General features: G+C 46.2%; 1 protein-coding gene across 1 annotated transcript in view; it reads left to right on the forward strand.

Annotated features, from left to right (window-relative positions):
- Window positions 1–16,477, forward strand: part of RHOT2 (ras homolog family member T2) — a 35,358-nt gene extending 18,881 nt beyond the window's left edge. Inside the window, exons 10-19 of the mRNA XM_083585110.1 lie at window positions 1,493–1,601; window positions 2,585–2,705; window positions 5,138–5,222; window positions 6,136–6,281; window positions 6,398–6,498; window positions 7,509–7,639; window positions 7,749–7,829; window positions 9,118–9,240; window positions 9,717–9,919; window positions 14,223–16,477. Of these exons, the coding sequence (XP_083441236.1) occupies window positions 1,493–1,601; window positions 2,585–2,705; window positions 5,138–5,222; window positions 6,136–6,281; window positions 6,398–6,498; window positions 7,509–7,639; window positions 7,749–7,829; window positions 9,118–9,240; window positions 9,717–9,919; window positions 14,223–14,340 (1,218 nt within the window). The 3' untranslated portion in view covers window positions 14,341–16,477. The remainder of the gene's footprint in view (window positions 1–1,492; window positions 1,602–2,584; window positions 2,706–5,137; window positions 5,223–6,135; window positions 6,282–6,397; window positions 6,499–7,508; window positions 7,640–7,748; window positions 7,830–9,117; window positions 9,241–9,716; window positions 9,920–14,222) is intronic.
- The last annotated feature ends 1,355 nt before the right edge of the window (window positions 16,478–17,832 follow it).

The raw sequence follows: 17,832 nt of genomic DNA on the forward strand, positions 1-17,832 counted from the left end.
CTTGTTGAAGTTACATGTGTTTGATTTCTTATTAGCTACTGTTAGTTTTAATCAGCTTTTGGATATTTTAAAATACCTGTTTTTAATCAATAATTTTAATGTTTTGTTTTATATTTTTGTAAACCACTTAGTTTTTATGAACAAGCAGAATATATATTTTGATAAAAATAAAAATGGCTCCCGGGCTAGACTTTTGATTGGTGAAGGACTCTATTTTTTTCTTAATTCGATTCAAGATAGCCCCAATACTGGATATTTTGTCAAGGGTCTTCCTGACTTTGTGGCCTACTCCAGCATTTGATCCTCATCCTACTTTGTCCTGGCTTTGCTGCAGATTTATCCTCTTGGGCATCAGCCTTGATGTTTCCGTTCAAGAGGCAACATAATTTATTCTGCACCCCTAGACATATGGGGAGGACAAACCTTACTGATCCAGTTAATTTGCCATCAGGTTAAGTCCTGACTTCTTAGGAATTTATTCTGACAATCAGCCGCTGGCAATCAACAGTCTTGGTTGCATACAACTAAGTTATACGCAGAGTAGACCCACTGAAATTCATGGCCCTAAGTGAATCATGTCCATTGTTTTCAGTGGGTCTGCTTTGAGCAGGAGTAGGATTGGCTAGTATTGCCAACAACCTGCTTTCCCCAACTGTATAACGTTGCAGACGTGAATTCTCCTGGTTCCTCTTCCATGAAGCAGGTGAGAGGAGGAAAATCACATTTTCCAGTCAATGGAAAAGGAACTGTAGTGTTTACCTGAGTTAGCAGCTCCATTCTTCTCGCAAGGTGAAAGCTTGAGTCAGCAGCTATTTGCACAAGGCTGTCAAATTTGGTTTCTTAGCTTCAGCTTTCCTGAAAGACCCAGATTCTAAAGCTTATATGCAAATTTGTGCATACTGGATAATTTAATTTTGGGTGGGAAGGCAAGCTGCAACAGCAGAGGGTTAGCAAGTCTCTTTTTTCTCAGTTTCTGAGATTTTGCTGGGACCTGTATTGAATCTGCAATTGTTTTTATTGGGTTGTAGCCGGTGCTAGATCTACTCAGAGCAGACCCATTGAAATTAATGGGCATGAAGTCACTTGGGTCCATCAATTTCAGTGGGTCTACTCTGGAGTAAAAGGTAGTTGGCGGCAACCCATCATGGTGGTGTTTTTACTGTTAAATCCCATTAGGGTGTTTCTTTAGAAGTGAAATAGCATGTTTCTTTAGAAGTGAAATAAATAAATGCTATTGTCTTCCTAAAGGCTAGAAGTGCTGGCTTCCCCACCCCAAATGCTGTGATTCTAAAATCATTGAATGTCAGATCCCATACATGAACTGACTTTACCTAATTTGGGAAATTGTTGAATATAGGATGTAATAACCTTACAGTAGCTACTAAAGTGGTATGGTTCTTCCTTTGGCTCCAATGGAATAGGTTTAAAAATAAATAAATCAGAACTTCCTATTTTCCTGATTTGGCCTCCTCTTTCTTCTCTTGGGAGGTAGAAGTCCTGCTTCGGAAATCCTTTGGCACCCCAGGCTCTGGAAGATGTGAAAATGGTGGTCTGGAAAAACACAACAGACGGAGTCCAGGACAATGGACTGACCCTCAATGGTAACTCCAGCAGAAAACGTGCATGCCTAGCTCTGAGGATCATCTTAGAACCCGTCTCAGCGGATCAGAAAGAGGGACAGCAGCACTGCAGAGCTGCACAGATAGCCCAGGGGCATCCGTTGAAGCCAGGGCTGCTCAGCCAGTTTAGACCACATATCCCAAGGGCAAAATTGATGTTGGTTTGAAACAGGCTGCAGGCAGTTGCTTTGCGTGTTTTCCTGCTTGAATGAGCTTTCATTTTAACAGAGCTTCCTTGTTCACTGCTGCAACTCTCTGTGTTCGTTTGATTCTGATTGAACAAGCTGGGGAACGATTTGGAAGTTGCGCCAGGAGAGCAAAAGTATCAGACAGGAGAACATGGGGAGTGCTTTTACTGCTACACACGGGAATAAATTGAACGACTAAGAAGGCAGGGAAGACTCATTGGGTTAAATCAGGGGGTGAGGAACCTTTTTCAGCCTGGGCAGCCTTTCCCTTCTGGGCAGCCGTCTGGAAGCCACCTGGTTCCCTTCTGGACAGCCGTCTGGAAGCCACATGGTTTCCATCCATTAATTAAATATTGTATAGGAGAGTTTGGGATTTAACTTGTCCAGAATCTCCTGTGCCCAAGATCTTCTAGCTGGGAACTCCAGCTGCAGAAATCTCACTCATGGCCTAGTTGCGACCCTGTTACAGAATGTGGGTCTGGCCATAGAAACAAAGGATATGTGGTGCCTATGGTGGAAGCAGTTGGAAAAGTCAGATACAGTGTCCTCCTAGACGAGGTCAGGGCAAGCCTGTCAGAGGTACACGTTGTCACCTGTGTCATGTGACTTTCAGCGTGCACCAGGAAGTGGCACCCAGCGGCCGAATCTCGCAAAGATTCGGAGCTGCTGCCTGTGTGGTGCGAGATCACTACAGATCAGCTTTTCTGGCATCTCTGTTGGCATTGCCAGCTGATCATGCTATGCACTTGGGACCCAAAATCCTTTCCTCTCTTCCAGGCTTCCTTTTCCTCAATACGCTCTTCATCCAAAGGGGACGTCATGAGACTACGTGGACCATCCTGCGTCGCTTTGGCTATGATGATGCCCTAGAGCTGACAGACGACTATCTCTGCCCGCCGTGCGTAAATTGTTGCCCTCTTGAATGTTAAGGGGAAGGAGAAGAGGGGACCACTGACATATGGAAAGACATTATTCTGAACTCGTGCCTTATAGTGAGTCAGACCATTGGTCCATCTGGCTCAGTATTGTCCACACTGGCTGGCAGCAACTCTCCAGGATTTGGGACAGGATACATTCCCAGGATACATGTGGCCAGCATGACTAAGCTGCTTCTGGTGAACCAGAGCAGTGCACAGAAACGCCGTTTACCTTCCCGCTGGAGCGGTACCTATTTATCTACTTGCACTTTGTGCTTTCGAACTGCTAGGTTGGCAGGAGCAGGGACTGAGCAACGGGAGCTCACCCCGTCACGGGGATTCAAACCCCCAACCTTCTGATCGGCAAGCCCTAAGCTCTGTGGTTTAACCCACAGTGCCACCCGTGAACCAAGTTGAGAAGCATTACTTGGTTTTTAAAAGTCCCAGGCTTCCAATAATCTATTTGTACTTAATACCTTCTAACATTTCTACTAAAGCCGTATAACTTCATTCCAACATTTTTCTAACACTCATTAATTTTACAATTTTCTATAAATAATCTTTAAACTTTTTCCAATCTTCTTCCACCGTCTCTTCTCTCTGGTCTCGGATTCTGCCAGTCATTTCCGCCAATTCCATATAGTCCATCAACCTGGTAATCTTCTGTCCGAGGCTCTTAACTCTTTTCCAAGTCCCTTCTGCAAGTCTTCTTTGTATTTATACATGCACTTTACTTTGTCTTCTACTGATTTTATTTTTATTTTCCTTCCTTTGAGACTGAAGAGTAGATCTCGGGGAAACTCCCACCTAAAGATGATTTTATTCCTTCTCGGCAGGGCAACCAAATCTCCGTAGTTAAAACTAAGATCCAAAAGATATTTCGGGACGTCTTTCAAAATTTCCATTCTTGACTGTTGTTCTTCTAGGTTCTTCTGGTAGTTCCAATAGTCTCTTATTTTGTTCTTCTCTTTTTTCCCTCCTCTTCCAAGTCTAAAGGCCCTCACAATTTTAATCTCTTCTTGACCGAAGTCCAGGTCCCAAAAATCAGCAAATTCCTGTATGAGGGGATCTATCAAACTTTCCTTCTCCAGTTCAGGTAGGGCTCTGATCCTCAAAATCTGATTTTCTTTAAATTCAATCATAGAGGGCATCAACTTATGGACATCAAGTTGCATCTGTAAGGCTGGGACTCTCTCTCTCTCTCCAATTGTGTTACTTTAGGTTCAACAGCAACAACTTTCTCCCTAGCCTTCTCCGCAGTTTGCCATGTCAAAGTAGATTCCTGTATCAATTTCTGAATAGTTTCTGTATTGATGTTCACTTTTTGTCCCAAATTATCGATTTCGGTAGTTACCACATCCACCTTCTTGTTAAGCTGTTCCAGTGAGTCATTTATCTTACTTAATGCAACCACTAAGGCCTCTTCTGTCGACATTCTTAACCGATTCAAGGTCAGTCCCAGAATCTCACAGCTTTTTATCTTGCAACTGGAAATTCCCCCAGCTCAGCTCTTGTAACAGTTTCAATGGCTTCCTCTAGAGGGAAACAGTTTCTATTTGTATTAGTCCTTTTAAACACAGTTCAAACAATAAAGTTAGTTTCAATTTTCAGTTACTTTTACTCCTTTTTAAACGCAGACGGAGACAATGGAAACAATGTATTTCTCTTATTTAACTAGCTGTCAGTAAACGTTGTAATCACGGTCAATGAGCATTCTAAAGCACGTCAGTCCTGCTGGCAGCCCGTTTCCAGGATCAGAGCGGTGGTATTTTAACTCTGTTCGCTCTCTCCTGCAGGTATATTCAATCCAAAACTTTCCCCCCTCTTCTTCTGCCACCAAGGGGGGTTTGGTATTTTTTACCGATGGAAATTTAGTCCTTTACAATAGGCTTTCCGAGACTTCAGCTTGCATCCTCATTGCTTCAGTCTATTTACAAAAGGGGAAGGTGGACTTCCTGTTTTGGACCTCCCCGTTTCGACACCAAATTAAGACGTTTAAAAATCCAATTCTCCGCTCTACTCACGGGTAGTTGCTTTAAGATCAAATTGTCCACAGGAAAAAGTCAGCACTCTCCGGCAACAGCTATGCGGCTTCGCTCCATGGAAGAAGCAGTCAATTCGAAGCACCGCGCCGCTCACCCCACGTCACTCCGGATCCCCGAAACCGGGTTTCCCCGCAAGTAGGGAAGGCGCAAAAGGTGCCAGCCGAATCCCACGTTCACAGGCTTCACCCGCCTGTGATTTTTAGTGGGTCTCCACCTTCACCGTGGCAGCCAGACCCGGATTTCCACAAGGCAAATTCCTCCCGATCAGAGGAATTCCGCCATTACCGGAGGCGCCAACCCGGAAGTCCCTAAAAGTCCCAGGCTTCTTGAGGACCTGCCTTGACCAGTGCTGCCCTCCTTTCTTTCAGAATCCGGGTGCCTCATGACAGCTCCACGGAGCTGAATCACTTTGGTTACCAGTTCCTGCAGAAGATGTTTGAGAAGCATGACAAGGTGAGCTTCACAGAAGCACACACGCCTTGGCTGTGCATAACAGTGCTGCTGCCAGTGCCGCCACCCCCCCCCCAAGGGTGGCAGTTCTTTGATCTCCGCTGCATGATTGCCATTGGCACTCGAGTCGCGTCTGGCTGTTTTGTGCCCTGCTTGCCCCTAAATAGGCTTGTAGGCCATTCCAGAGTTGAGCAAAGGGATGTCACTTAAACAGCAGCAGTGCCCAAACCTTCCCACCCACCCTGCAGACCACTTGGACATAGCTGGTGGTCTTGACCGGTGGTTGCGGCGGGCCATTAAATGATTTTTCCCTGCCTGCTGTAGCGATCGTATTGTGCTATGCTAGATGCTGTATTGATTGTGTTTCTGTATTGCTTATTTTCATAAAATTGTAGAACTGTAGAGTTGGAAGGGACCCTGAGGGTCATCTAGTCCAACCCCCTGCAATGCAGGAATCACAGCTAAAGAATCCCTGATGGATGGCCATCCAACGTCTGTTTAAAAACCTCCAGTGAAGGAGAGTCCATCCCCTTCTGAAGTATAGGCAGTGACCAATTTGACGTGTCTAAAACGCTTGCCGCCTATAGTCTATTTCACTGTAGAACAGCTCTTACCGCTTACAGCTGTTACAACTCTCTTATCTCTTACATGTTGTACTTCATTGTATCACAATTTGCATTCCGTAGAATTCAGATTGCAGTGCAATGCAGTATTAGAAACTGAAGGAGTAATTTTAAAAAACCCGCCATTTAAAACCAATGTGAATATTTAACACGGACACTTCGGGGACCGCCTGTTTGAATCTTGCTAACCACGTGTGGTCCCACCCTGTGTGACAATGGGTAGACTTCCTCTACCAGTCGATGGAAAGCTGCTACTCAGCTGCCCATTTCTTTCTTCCCCTCCGTGTCTCTAGGACGGTGATGGAGCCCTCTCTCCCGCCGAGCTGCACAGCTTCTTTAGTGTATTCCCCTACATGCCCTGGGGGCCTGAGCTCTACCACACGGTATGCACCACTGATAAAGGCCTGCTTTCCCTGCATGGATTCCTCTGCCAGTGGACGTAAGCGCAGCCCTTCTCTGCCTCCTCCCTCAATCACCCTGTCCGCTTCACATGCAGCGGGCCCTCCCAGCGATCCCAGTAACGGGCAACCTTCTCTCTGTTTGGATTTCCCCTAGGCTGGTTGCCTACCTGGATGTCCATCGCTGCCTGGAGCACCTGGCTTACCTTGGCTACCCCATCTTCTCTGAGCAGGACTCTCAGATCCACGCCATCACAGGTGGGCCCCACTCCTGCTTGAGCGCCCCTTGGAATCGGGAGGAGAGGGGACTCCCCGGTCCTGGCACAGCTATTGCCCTTTCTGCTTGCTGCCCTCCTCTGTCGAGAGCTATCGAGCACCTGCTTCCATGTTGAATGGAGAATGAGCCTGAGCATTGTGGGTTTTCTGTCCCCTCCAATGGTTATGAAGGGCGGTGGAGGCTGCTGCATTTCAGTGTTGCCTTTGTAGAACTCGGCAGGGAAGAGGTGGGAACAAAACCAGAATTAGTTGGCTCCGCCTGCGATTGGCTCTGGATCTGCCTACCGTTGCGCCCCCCCCCCCCGCCTTCCACCCCACCAGTCCCAATGGGCATCAGCTCCCAGTGATCAATGGATAATAATAATAATAATAATTTATTATTTGTACCCCACGCATCTGGCTGGGTCTCCCCAGCCACTCTGGGCGGCTTCCAACAAAGACCAAAAATACACTAAAATGTCACACATTAAAAACTTCCCTGAACAGGGCTGCCTTCAGATGTCTTCTGAATGTCCGGCAGTTGTTTATCTCTTTGACATCTGATGGGAGGGCGTTCCACAGGGCGGGCGCCACTACCGAGAAGGCTCTCTGCCTGGTTGCCTGTAACTTGGCTTTTCACAGCGAGGGAACCGCCAGAAGGCCCTCGGCACTGGACCTCAGTGTCCAGGCTGAACGATGGGGGTGGAGATGCTCCTTCAGGTATACTGGGCCGAGGCCATTTAGGGCTTTAAAGGTCAACACCAACACTTTGAATTGTGCTCAGAAACATACTGGGAGCCATTCTAGCTGCCGCATTCTGGATTAGTTGTATTTTCCGGGTCACCTTCAAAGGTAGCCCCACGTAGAACGCCTTGCAGTAGCATTGCACCCATAAAATCATAGCTGCCTCCTGTCCAGCAAAGACAACACTTGCTTGGAGGCTGTGTCCCCAGCAGCAGGAAAGAAGGGAAGGCTTCATCATTTCACCCAGCCCCTCTTTTCTTCTGCTCCAGTTACACGGGAGAAAAGGATTGACTTGGAGAAGGGCCAGACACATCGGAATGTTTTCCTGTGCAAAGTGATTGGATCCCGAGGTGCTGGCAAGTCTGCATTCCTGCAAGCCTTCCTTGGGAAGAACTTGGCTGTGAGTCTAAAAGTCTCTCTTGTCCTCTGCTGCCTGTTATTTCCTGAGTGATGAACCTCTGGGTAATAAATAAAATAAAAATAATCCCTGCTCCTCCTTCCTTTTCCAGGCCCAAAGGGAATCCGAGGGGAAGGAGTCCTTCTATTCAATTAACACAGTGCAAGTCAATGGGCAGGAAAAGCATCTGATAGTAAGTTTGCTCACTTACAGTGATCTTAAGTCCTAAATACGGAAGTCAGTTTTTAGTCAATTGTCATAAAAATGTCAATGCTTCTTTACCCCACCTTTAACCTAAGAGAGTTAGGTACATCATCATTCACATATCCATACACACGAACTTCACTTCTGTGGCGATTCTCTCTCTGTGACACTTGGGGAACGTCTGATCCTTGGGCCAGTCTTGGCCAGCTAGATGTTCCAATTTGGCCCATTTTCTCAAAACCACGCCCACCTGGGTCAGTGACATCAGCTGATGGGTGGGGTGGGAGTGAGGTTCAACTGCAGCGGCTGTTCACACCAGTTCCCTGCAGCCAGTGCAGCAACATTTAATCTCCTGCCCATCATCTAAGGGGAGAGTGGGGTGTTAAATATTTCATGGTGTGGCTGCTTAAGCCAGTATGTTCCACTTACCTCTCATATTTGGCCCGTAGGGCCTTATGCTGATAAGGATCTGGCCTGTGGCACCAAAAAGGTTGCCTACCCCTAGCTCTGTGATACAGTTGGTCATTGGCTGCAAAGTGGGTTTGCCCTTCTGGACCAGAGAGGGCTGTTGAATAGGCGTTTCTTGAATTACTGTTCCCAAGGAGGTCTATATATCATACACCACTTTTGAAAAAAAAGGGGGGATGGTTCCCAAAACTGTTTGATGGTATTACTTCCAATGTCTTCTCTTAAATGTGGGTGGCGGGGGGGGCATGTCAATTTTGATACCCAGAGTAGCTCTTCAGAGGACGCAGTGAGTGGTCTGGGAGCAGCTAATGTGGCAGGCACAGATCTGGCCAGGAACCAGGGACTTCTGGTAGACACTCATCCGTGTAGAAGCAGGTTGTGAGGGCAGTAAATAAAATACTTTGCTCTTGGCTCCTGTTAACTATTTAAAAAAATATATACTTTACCATATTCATTGCTATTATAATTATTTCGTGTCATTAATGTATATGGCATTGTAACAAGTGACATAGAAAACAGGTCCCTGCCCCAAGGAGCTTCCAGTCTACATTCTAGTGGCGGGGGGGGGGGAGAGAGAAGTAGGGGAGAAATGATAGGGGCAGCAGAAGCTGGAAGAACATTGCCTATTCATCATTAAGTGTACAAGTTGCCTGTGCATCTGTTACCTGAAGTCTGTGTGTTTCTTTTGGTAAGAATGAACAATGCCATCCCTTGTTCAGAAGAAGCGACATGAGAGATATTTTTTATGTTAAAAGAAAGACTGTCCTGAAATGCTTCAGATATACTTTCCTCCCTGTATTTCTTGCCAGCTGCACGAGATTAATGTGGAGACAGAGTTTGCGAAGGCGTCTGATGCAGCTTGCGACGTTGCCTGCTTATTGTACGATGTGACGGACCACAAGTCTTTCAACTATTGTGCCAGCATTTATAAGGTACTCCTTCCCTTGTCCCTGCTCCCCCCTTGGCTGAGGAGCAGCTGTTCAGACTGACGGCTAGCAGTGCAAATCCTAACTGTGTCTCCTCAGAAAGTAAGTCCTATTGAAGTCAGCGGAGCTTACTCCCAGGGAAGTGGGGTTAGGAGCACACTTTGCTTGGCCAGTGCTTTCAAGAACATCCAAGTAGGTTTACTGGTGGGAGACAAGTCTACAAGCAGGGGTGAACAAGAAGTAGATTGGGATCTACTGGTAGATCTCTGGATAATTTGCAGTTGATCAGCAAGGGTTTCTTGGCAGCAGCAAAGCAACTTTATTCCCCTTATAATTGAGTTGTTGTGTGGTGTCGCTTGGGACCTGCCTGCAGGCTTGCCATTGAGGCACCTGGTGAGATCAGATCGCAGGGCCAGATCCACTGGCCTGATCCAGCAGAAAAGCCTCTCTTGATATTCGTTTGTTAACTATCTCCTCTGCAGCAGCACTACATGGATGGGCAGATCCCTTGCCTCTTCGTGGCCTCCAAGGCAGACCTGCCAGAGACGTCGCCACAACATGGCCTCTCGCCGGCCGAGTTCTGCTACAAGCACCGCCTGCCGCCCCCATTTTACTTCACCTGCAGTGGGCAGGGCCCACCCAGCCTCGCCGCTTTCGCCAAACTGGCCACGGCTGCCACCTTCCCGTTAGTAACGTTCTCCTTCTAGTTATAGTCCTCCTCAGTGGGCAGCTGGGCTTTGGTTGGGTGAATTTATGCGGCCCTCGGGGCTACCCAGAATGGAATGTGGCCCTCGGGCTGAAAGAGTTTCCCTAACCCTGTTTTTCAATGCACACCCTGAAGAGGATTTCTGTGTGACTCAAAAGCTTGCCATCCCAGCATCGTGAATGTTATTTGGCCCTGGCGAACAGCCCTGTTGTTCTTACCCTGCAGCCGGCATCTTCTGGGAGCAACGCTGCGATGGCGGCTTTGGGCCTAGTCAGTTATTTTAACAAGCCAGGAGCTTGTGAGGGAACGCGCTGCTTTTTGCCCGCTGGTATTAGATGTAAGCTTCTCCCCAAGGAGTATGATAAATCCATTATTTATAGCCAGTTAAACCAAAAAGGGCAGGGGAGATTGAGCCAGTCTCGGGCCCTGCATTAAGAGCTTTATTTATTTATGCCACAATTCTTAAATCTTCCTAATATGCCTGGGAAGAAGAAAAGGGAGGCAGTGCAATAAAATTAATTTTATGTTGAAGGGAAGTTAGGAACGAAATGCTCTGGGTGACTGATGATATCCTTTTGTTTACAAGGACCTTTTTTTAAAAAAAAAATCTTTCCTTTTACCAACCAGCGTGTCTTGTTCAGTATAGATCACATTTGGATGCTGGAAATGTAGCTGTCAGGATGGGAGCTGTAGCTGAGTGCCTCCCCCCTCCCTATTTTTCCCTTAAGCCCTTGCTTCTCCTCTCCCAATATTATTAACCCTGCCTCATTCACCCCTTTGCTTCAGCTTCCTTTCGGGCTGCTTCATGTATCCTTCTGACCGTTTTACCTTTCCCCAAACCTTGGATAAATATCTCACGGCTTTCCCCGGTCCTGCACCAATTTTACGCCTCCAGACAAAGTCTGAATGCCTGTATTCATTCCTGACACTTTATGCTGAAACATGACAGCCATTAAGTTTGAGGTGTGTTGGTTGCTGCGCTTGCAGATAGGTGAGAGGTGAGGGTCATGATTGGTAAGGCAAGGCTGCATGGCACTTGTCTTTGCTAAGTGGTGCTTCCCTACACCATTCCTACATGGAAGGGGCTGCTTTCTCCTCAGCAACAAATTAGGCTTGCTAACTGGTCTGCTGCTTTCAGGCTTTCAGACAGTATTCCGTAGGACTAGCAGCGTAAACAACCCTTCCTGCCTAACCCCCTTCCCCTCCCTAGGAAAACGCATAAAATTCGTGCCAGAGGCAGAGATAGATCACTGCTTTTTCAAGTTAGATTCCCTCCCCCTTTCATGTGGGTCTCCATTAATGGGAACAGGTGCCACAGCAGCATGACCTAGAAAGGCACAACTATAGCTCTTTTCTGCTACAAATTATTTAGAACTTGCCACGCTATTTATAGTGTTAGCGTAATGCCTCTGGCCCAGCCTACCTGGCGTGTAAATAACGAGTGACGGGGGGAAAGGACCCATTAGTATTTTGTTTGCGAGACTCCATGCTTTTTTAAAAAAACAACCCCAACAACCTAACATTCTACCTTCATAAAGAGAAATGGTTCAGGCCACACTGTGCCTTTAAAGCATTATGATGCCACTTTATTATTATTTTTTATAAATAATTTTTATTGAGATTTAAGATCACCCACCAACACCAGTAAAACATCAAATCTTATTACATATATCCTACTTTATGCTCCGTAGAGCTGTTGACTTCCGTCCTTCCCTTCCATCAGTTTTCCTATTCTATTCTATAGTTCACAGTTTCTTTGATCAGATATTACAACATGACATAAGATTTACTTCAATCCTGCCAAAGTTTTTAAATTTGTACAGTTCTCACTTATATAGATCAAAAATTTACACCATTCTTTTTGGTACTTTGTCTCCTCCTGATTGCGTATTCTGTGTGTCAATTTAGCCATCTCAGCGTATTCAACCAGCTTTATCTGCCATTCTCCTATTGTCGGCATCTCCTGTTGCTTCCACTTTTGAGCTATCAGAATTCTAGCTGCTGTTGTTGCGTACAAATATAATCTTTGATCAGTCTTCTTAATATCTTCTCCCACCAAACCTAGCAAGAATTCTTCCGGCTTTTGGGGAAAGCTATACTTAAACATCTTTTTTAACTCGTTATAAATCGATTCCCAGAACTCTTTTAATTTATTACATGACCACCACATATGAAAGAAGTCGCCATCCTTTTCCTTGCATTTCCAGCAAGTTTTACTACTAGTTCTGTACATTTTTGCCAATTTGGTGGGAGTAAGATACCAACGATAGACCATCTTCATAACATTCTCTTTTAAGGCAGAACAAGCAGTGAATTTTATACTCTCGTTCCAGAGTTTGGCCCATACATCATAGTCTATGTTGTGTCCTAGATCCATAGCCCATTTTATCATAGCCTCTTTTATAAGTTCGTCTTTTGTATTCCATTCTAATAGGAGATTATACATTTTTGAAAGTAGTTTAGACTTACTTTCTATAATGTCTATTTGAAATTTTGATTTTTTGTCTTCAAATCCTAATTTTTTGTCCTCTTTAAAAACATCATTGACTTGATGGTATTGCAACCATCCTGTCAATTTTCCAGCAATACAATCATAAGGCTTCAATTTCCAACCTTTTTCGGCCTTCATCAGAATCTCCTCATAGGTGGCCCCTCTCCCTTCTATGTTCAGTTTTTTAACTGTTAACATATCAATTGGTGACACCCACCACGGTGTTTTCCTTTCCAACAAATTCTTGTTTCTGTCCCAGACTTCAAATAGAGCACCCCTTATCACATGATTTGTATTTTTTTAAAAAGATATTTATTAGGGTTTTACAAAAAACAGAGATTTACAGAATAAAAGAAAAACAAAAAATAAGAAAAATACAAAAAATACACAAATACATAGAGAAGGAAAAAAAAGAAAATACAAAATACAAAAAACAAATCCATTTTTTGATATCTTTAAGCTCATTTGCTTGTTTCCTTGACCTCCTCACACCTCCCCTTTTTGTATTCCCATTTACATAATCAATTCAGCAAATCCTTACCCTCTTTCATTTATCTTAACTCTATATCATAACATATTATTGCTCTATATTTTCATCCATTTATCAATTCATTTTTACATATTCTTATTAACTTTTGTTGCTGAATACCACTTATTGCCAATCCGAACATAATTTTAACATTCATTAATTTTACAATATTTCTGAAGATAGTCTTTAAATTTCTTCCAGTCTTCCTCCACCACCTCTTCTCCCAAGTCTCGGATTCTGCCAGTCATTTCCGCCAATTCCATATAGTCCATCATCTTCATCTGCCACTCTTCCAGGGTGGGTAGATCTTGTGTCTTCCAATACTTTGCAATAAGTATTCTTGCTGCTGTTGTTGCATACATAAAGAAAGTTCTGTCCTTCTTTGGCACCGATTGGCCGACAATGCCCAGAAGGAAGGCCTCTGGTTTCTTCAGGAAGGTATATTTAAATACCTATTTCATTTCATTATATATCATCTCCCAGAAAGCCTTGATTCTTGGGCACGTCCACCAAAGGTGAAAGAATGTACCTTCAATTTCTTTACATTTCCAACATTTATTATCGGGCAAATGATATATTTTTGCAAGCTTGACTGGGGTCATGTACCACCTGTATATCATTTTCATAATATTCTCTCTTAAGGCATTACATGCCGTAAATTTCATACCTGTGGTCCACAACTGTTCCCAGTCAGCAAACATGATATTATGACCGATATCCTGTGCCCATTTAATCATTTCATCCAGATTTAACCGTTTCATCCTTATCACATGATTTGTAAACCCTTTATGCACTTTTGCCTTACCATACCAAAGATAGGAGTGCCATCCAAATCTATTGTTGTGCCCCTCCAAATCTAACAAATCTGGGTTCTCCTGGGTTATCCACTCCTTTATCCAACATAAACACGCTGCTTCATAATAGAGTTTCAGATCAGGTACAGCGAACCCCCCTCTTTCTTTCTTATCTTATCTTATGATGCCACTTTAAACAGTCATGGCTTACCCCAAAGAATGCTGGCAAGTGTAGTTTGTTATGGGTCCTGAGAGTGGTTTAATAGTCCCTCTTCCTAGGGAACCCTGGGAATTGTTGTAGCTCTCTTTGGGGACTAGGGGTCTCCTAACAACGCCCAGCCCACTTAACAAACTACACTTTCCAGCATACTTGGGGGGAAGTCACGACCATACACCTCCTCCTTCCATCCACCCCTGTTTGCATTTATCATTTGGGCTGAAACGCTGCTTCCCTTTTTTGCCTCGCAGGCACTTGAACGACATCAACCTGGGAGCCGCCTCTTTCTGGATCCGGGTAGCTTTGGGAGCTACGGTCGCCGCCGTTGTGGGAGTCACACTCTACAAGGTGATGGCGAAGAATAAGTGAAACAAGAGGAGAAGCGGGGCCTTCTCCTTCTCTCCTCCTCCTCCTCTGCCATTTCTCCACCCGAAGGTAGAACACCAGCTTCATTTGCACACCCAGGAAGAAATGGAGGCCAGGGGAAGAAGACAGCACACACACACACACCCCGCCGAAGACTGGATTCCCCCTCCTCCTCCCTGACTCTCCCTGCGGGGCAAGGTGGTGTCGGAGGAAGATGACCATTTCACCAGCAAAAGCAGAAATAGTCCTAGAGTCATCCAGCTGGCATGGGCAGGACTCACCTTCTCATTCCACCCATTTCCTCCCATCCCCAAAAAGTACATTTCCCACACTCAGGGAGTGCTGACACTGTCCCCCGCTCCCCGCTTTCCTTCCAGCTATAGCTTTAGGAAATCCACTCTGCTGCTTGACATATCTCAAGGCTCCCCTAAACTTTTTACCGCATCTGATTGTCTTGCAGCTAAATGGCTTTTAAAAAAACCAGAAACGTTTCTTTCGGTGGGGGGAAGCTCAAGGCGGCGCCTCAGGAAAGCTGTCTGTGCCGTTGCGTCCCTGGTTCCTCTCCAGCAGCAGGAGGACTGTCCGGCCAACCTCTTCTCCAGCGTCTTGTTTCTGCAGCGATGGGTTTTCGGTACACTATTTCCATCCCGGGAGAGCTCAAAGGCTTCTGGGACATTTAATTCTTCTTGGAGCACCGTTTGCATCAGGGAGCTTCGCACACAGGCCTCTGTTGGGACGTAACTGACAAGAAGGAGGCAGCAAAAGAAGGCCACCAAGGCTGCAGGTGGTAGCTTAAAAGATGGAGTCTTAAGTCTGATCTCTGGCATGCTGCTCTCAGGCACAATGTGCCTCCCGGTACTCTCTCATCTTTGCGCCGTGTCCTGCATTTTGAGTGGTTATACTGGGTCTCTTGCTATGGGCAACCTGGAAGTCCCCCTCTCCCCAGGGCCCCAGTTGTCCAGGGTAGGCCAAGGTAACTCCTCTGGGCCACACTGTGAGGAAGATACTCCCCCAAAAAAGCCTACTGAGGGACCCAAAGGCGGTTTAGGAAGCCCCCTGACTCTCTGCCTCAGTGTGTCTGGTTGGCTGTCCTCCTCAGCAGTCCCAGTTTCTGTTTCAGACCCCAACAGATTAGGAAGGAAGAAGTAGCTGTGGCGGTGGTGTCGGAGGATGGGGAAATGGCAGCAGGACCCAGAGTGTGTTTGGGTCAATAGTAGGGCACACATCATTCAGCAGGCCCACCATTCCTCACCCCATCAGGAAGAGTGTCACCAGGGCAGTTTTTGTGTGTCACACTCCCTTGTTTTGAAGGTGCCAGGACAGATAAAGAGGTCTCTCTTTCCAGTAGGGTTTGCTCTTGCAGTGGCAGGGCTCCCTCTCTCAAGCCCTACTTTTTAAAACTTACCCTTTGTTTTAAAATAGTTGTGTAAATATGTACATGGTAAACGGAGCATATTTCTGCATCCCTAGTAAACAGCTCGGATAATTTTTTTTTAAAAAAAGGAATCTTTTAGCAGCAGATAGAATAATCAACTGTTCCTGCACACTTAACATGATAGGCGAGGGGTGTTGGTTGTTGGGTTCCTCCCCTGTGCTATCTCCACATGGGGAAGTTTCCATCTCAACCCTTCTCCCTGCATGATTTTGGGATGCAAACTGCACATAGAATAAAGATACCTCTCTTCGGCATGCAGGCAGGACCAGTTCCACACAAGGGGAACCATTAAATGTCAGGAGCCGGAAACCTTTTGCCCTCCAGCTATTGGTGAACAGCATTGCCCATTGGTCTCAGTCGGCACGGCCGAGAGGCAAGGCTGATGGGAAATGTTGTACAACAACAGCTGGGTTGCCAAAAGGTACCCCCCCCAAAAAAACCTGGTTCATGTGTACCAAGATACAGGTAGAGATGAGAAGCAGCTATTGCCACAGTGATGGCGTTCATTCCCTGTACATCTACAGTGCTTGCAAAAACCATCCCAGCTCTTCCCACCTGCAGCTGGGCTAATTCTGCTGTTTCCTCTCCCCCCACCCCAATAGGATTGCTTGCAAATAGGCACTCGTATATCAGGTGAGCTTTGTGAACCGCCGTTCTATCAACGCCAAGGAAATAAAACTTACCAGTATTGGGGATTTCCAGGTAGATCCCTTTTTTGCCTGAGTTTTTTTTTTTTTTAGAGCTTGGGGTAGGGGAGCGGCAAAAAGACCAATATACCACAGTGTCCGTTGCTCATATCCCACCTGCTGTAGAAGGGAGCGAGCTTCAGAGGACTGGACAGCATTAGCCCCTTTCGCTCCGGACAGTTTAAAACAAAACCTGCTTTTAAAGCATTCCCCTTTGTCATCGCCTCCCTTGCCAGCTGCCAGCCGCAGAAGAGCCTGAAGTGGTGTTAATGGGAGCGCCAGGCAGGCTAGCCAACTTCCTCATCTGACACGTACATCAATTTATTTCCCAGTGACTGCCAGCACCCCAGTCCCAGCCCTTCCCTCTCCCAGTAGATTCCTCCCGATGCTGCATTACGTATTGCAGTCTCATCCAGGACGTAATGCACTCTCAACCAGAAGCCTTGACAGCCAGTACGTTGGACCCTGGGAGTAACAAGGAGAGTGTGGGGCAGTGGCACAGGGCAATGGGGGGAGGGAAGAGGGGGACAGAGAGCCTTGGGTCTGGAAGAGCTCCTTCAAGATGCCCCCCAGCCATCTTTCACTAGGATATATTGAGATGTGCAGCTATCAGCACAGTTTTAATTGTCGGCCTAGAATGGTGGTGCTGGATCCCTCGCTGGGTGACACAAGTCTATGCTTTTAAGGCCCTTCCCGGTATTAGAAAATCACTGACAGTTGGATTGTATAGCCGTGGGAAGACTGCACTGCATCATGGTTCCCTTAAGCAACACAGTGTTTCCACAACCAGCTGCTGGTGCTTGGCATCGGACACAGCTGTCGACTGAGCCTGGCTCACATGTATCTACCAGGCAGCTGATCAATCCAGGAAATGTTTACTTAGCACGGCCTTCACCAAGCTGGTGCCCTCCAGATGTTTTGGACTACAGCTCTCACCAGCCTCACAGAGGAGATGCCAAGTGTTCCCTGGTCACAACCACACCTGACACCGCTGCTGTTTGTGTTGTCCCCCACCCCACCCCCAATTCCTGCCCCACAGCGTTGGGTAGCAGAACTGCACACCACAATGGCATCATGACAGTGGGAGGGGTGGGGGCCTTTGCTGTGGGGCTGCCAATTTTCTGTGCCAGCTCCAAATTCCTTGTAGCATGTAGGTCCCCCGCTCAGTCCCCTTGGTCAAACGAGTGGGGAAACCCTCATTTCTCTTTCACTGGAGTTTTCCTCTTGGTAATCTCTCTTTTTTTGCTCTCAATATAAATCTCTGGCTTGCCTCAAAGAGAAACCTCTCTGCTCCACAGTCCTTTTGTGTCTCCCTGCCCTGAGGCTCCTCTTTCTGCTGGGAAAACCTTAAGCAGGGAGCCAAATCAAGTAATT

The sequence above is a fragment of the Podarcis filfolensis genome (genome assembly GCF_964270895.1).
Source record: "Podarcis filfolensis genome assembly, chromosome: 14".
Classification (NCBI taxonomy): domain Eukaryota; kingdom Metazoa; phylum Chordata; class Lepidosauria; order Squamata; family Lacertidae; genus Podarcis; species Podarcis filfolensis.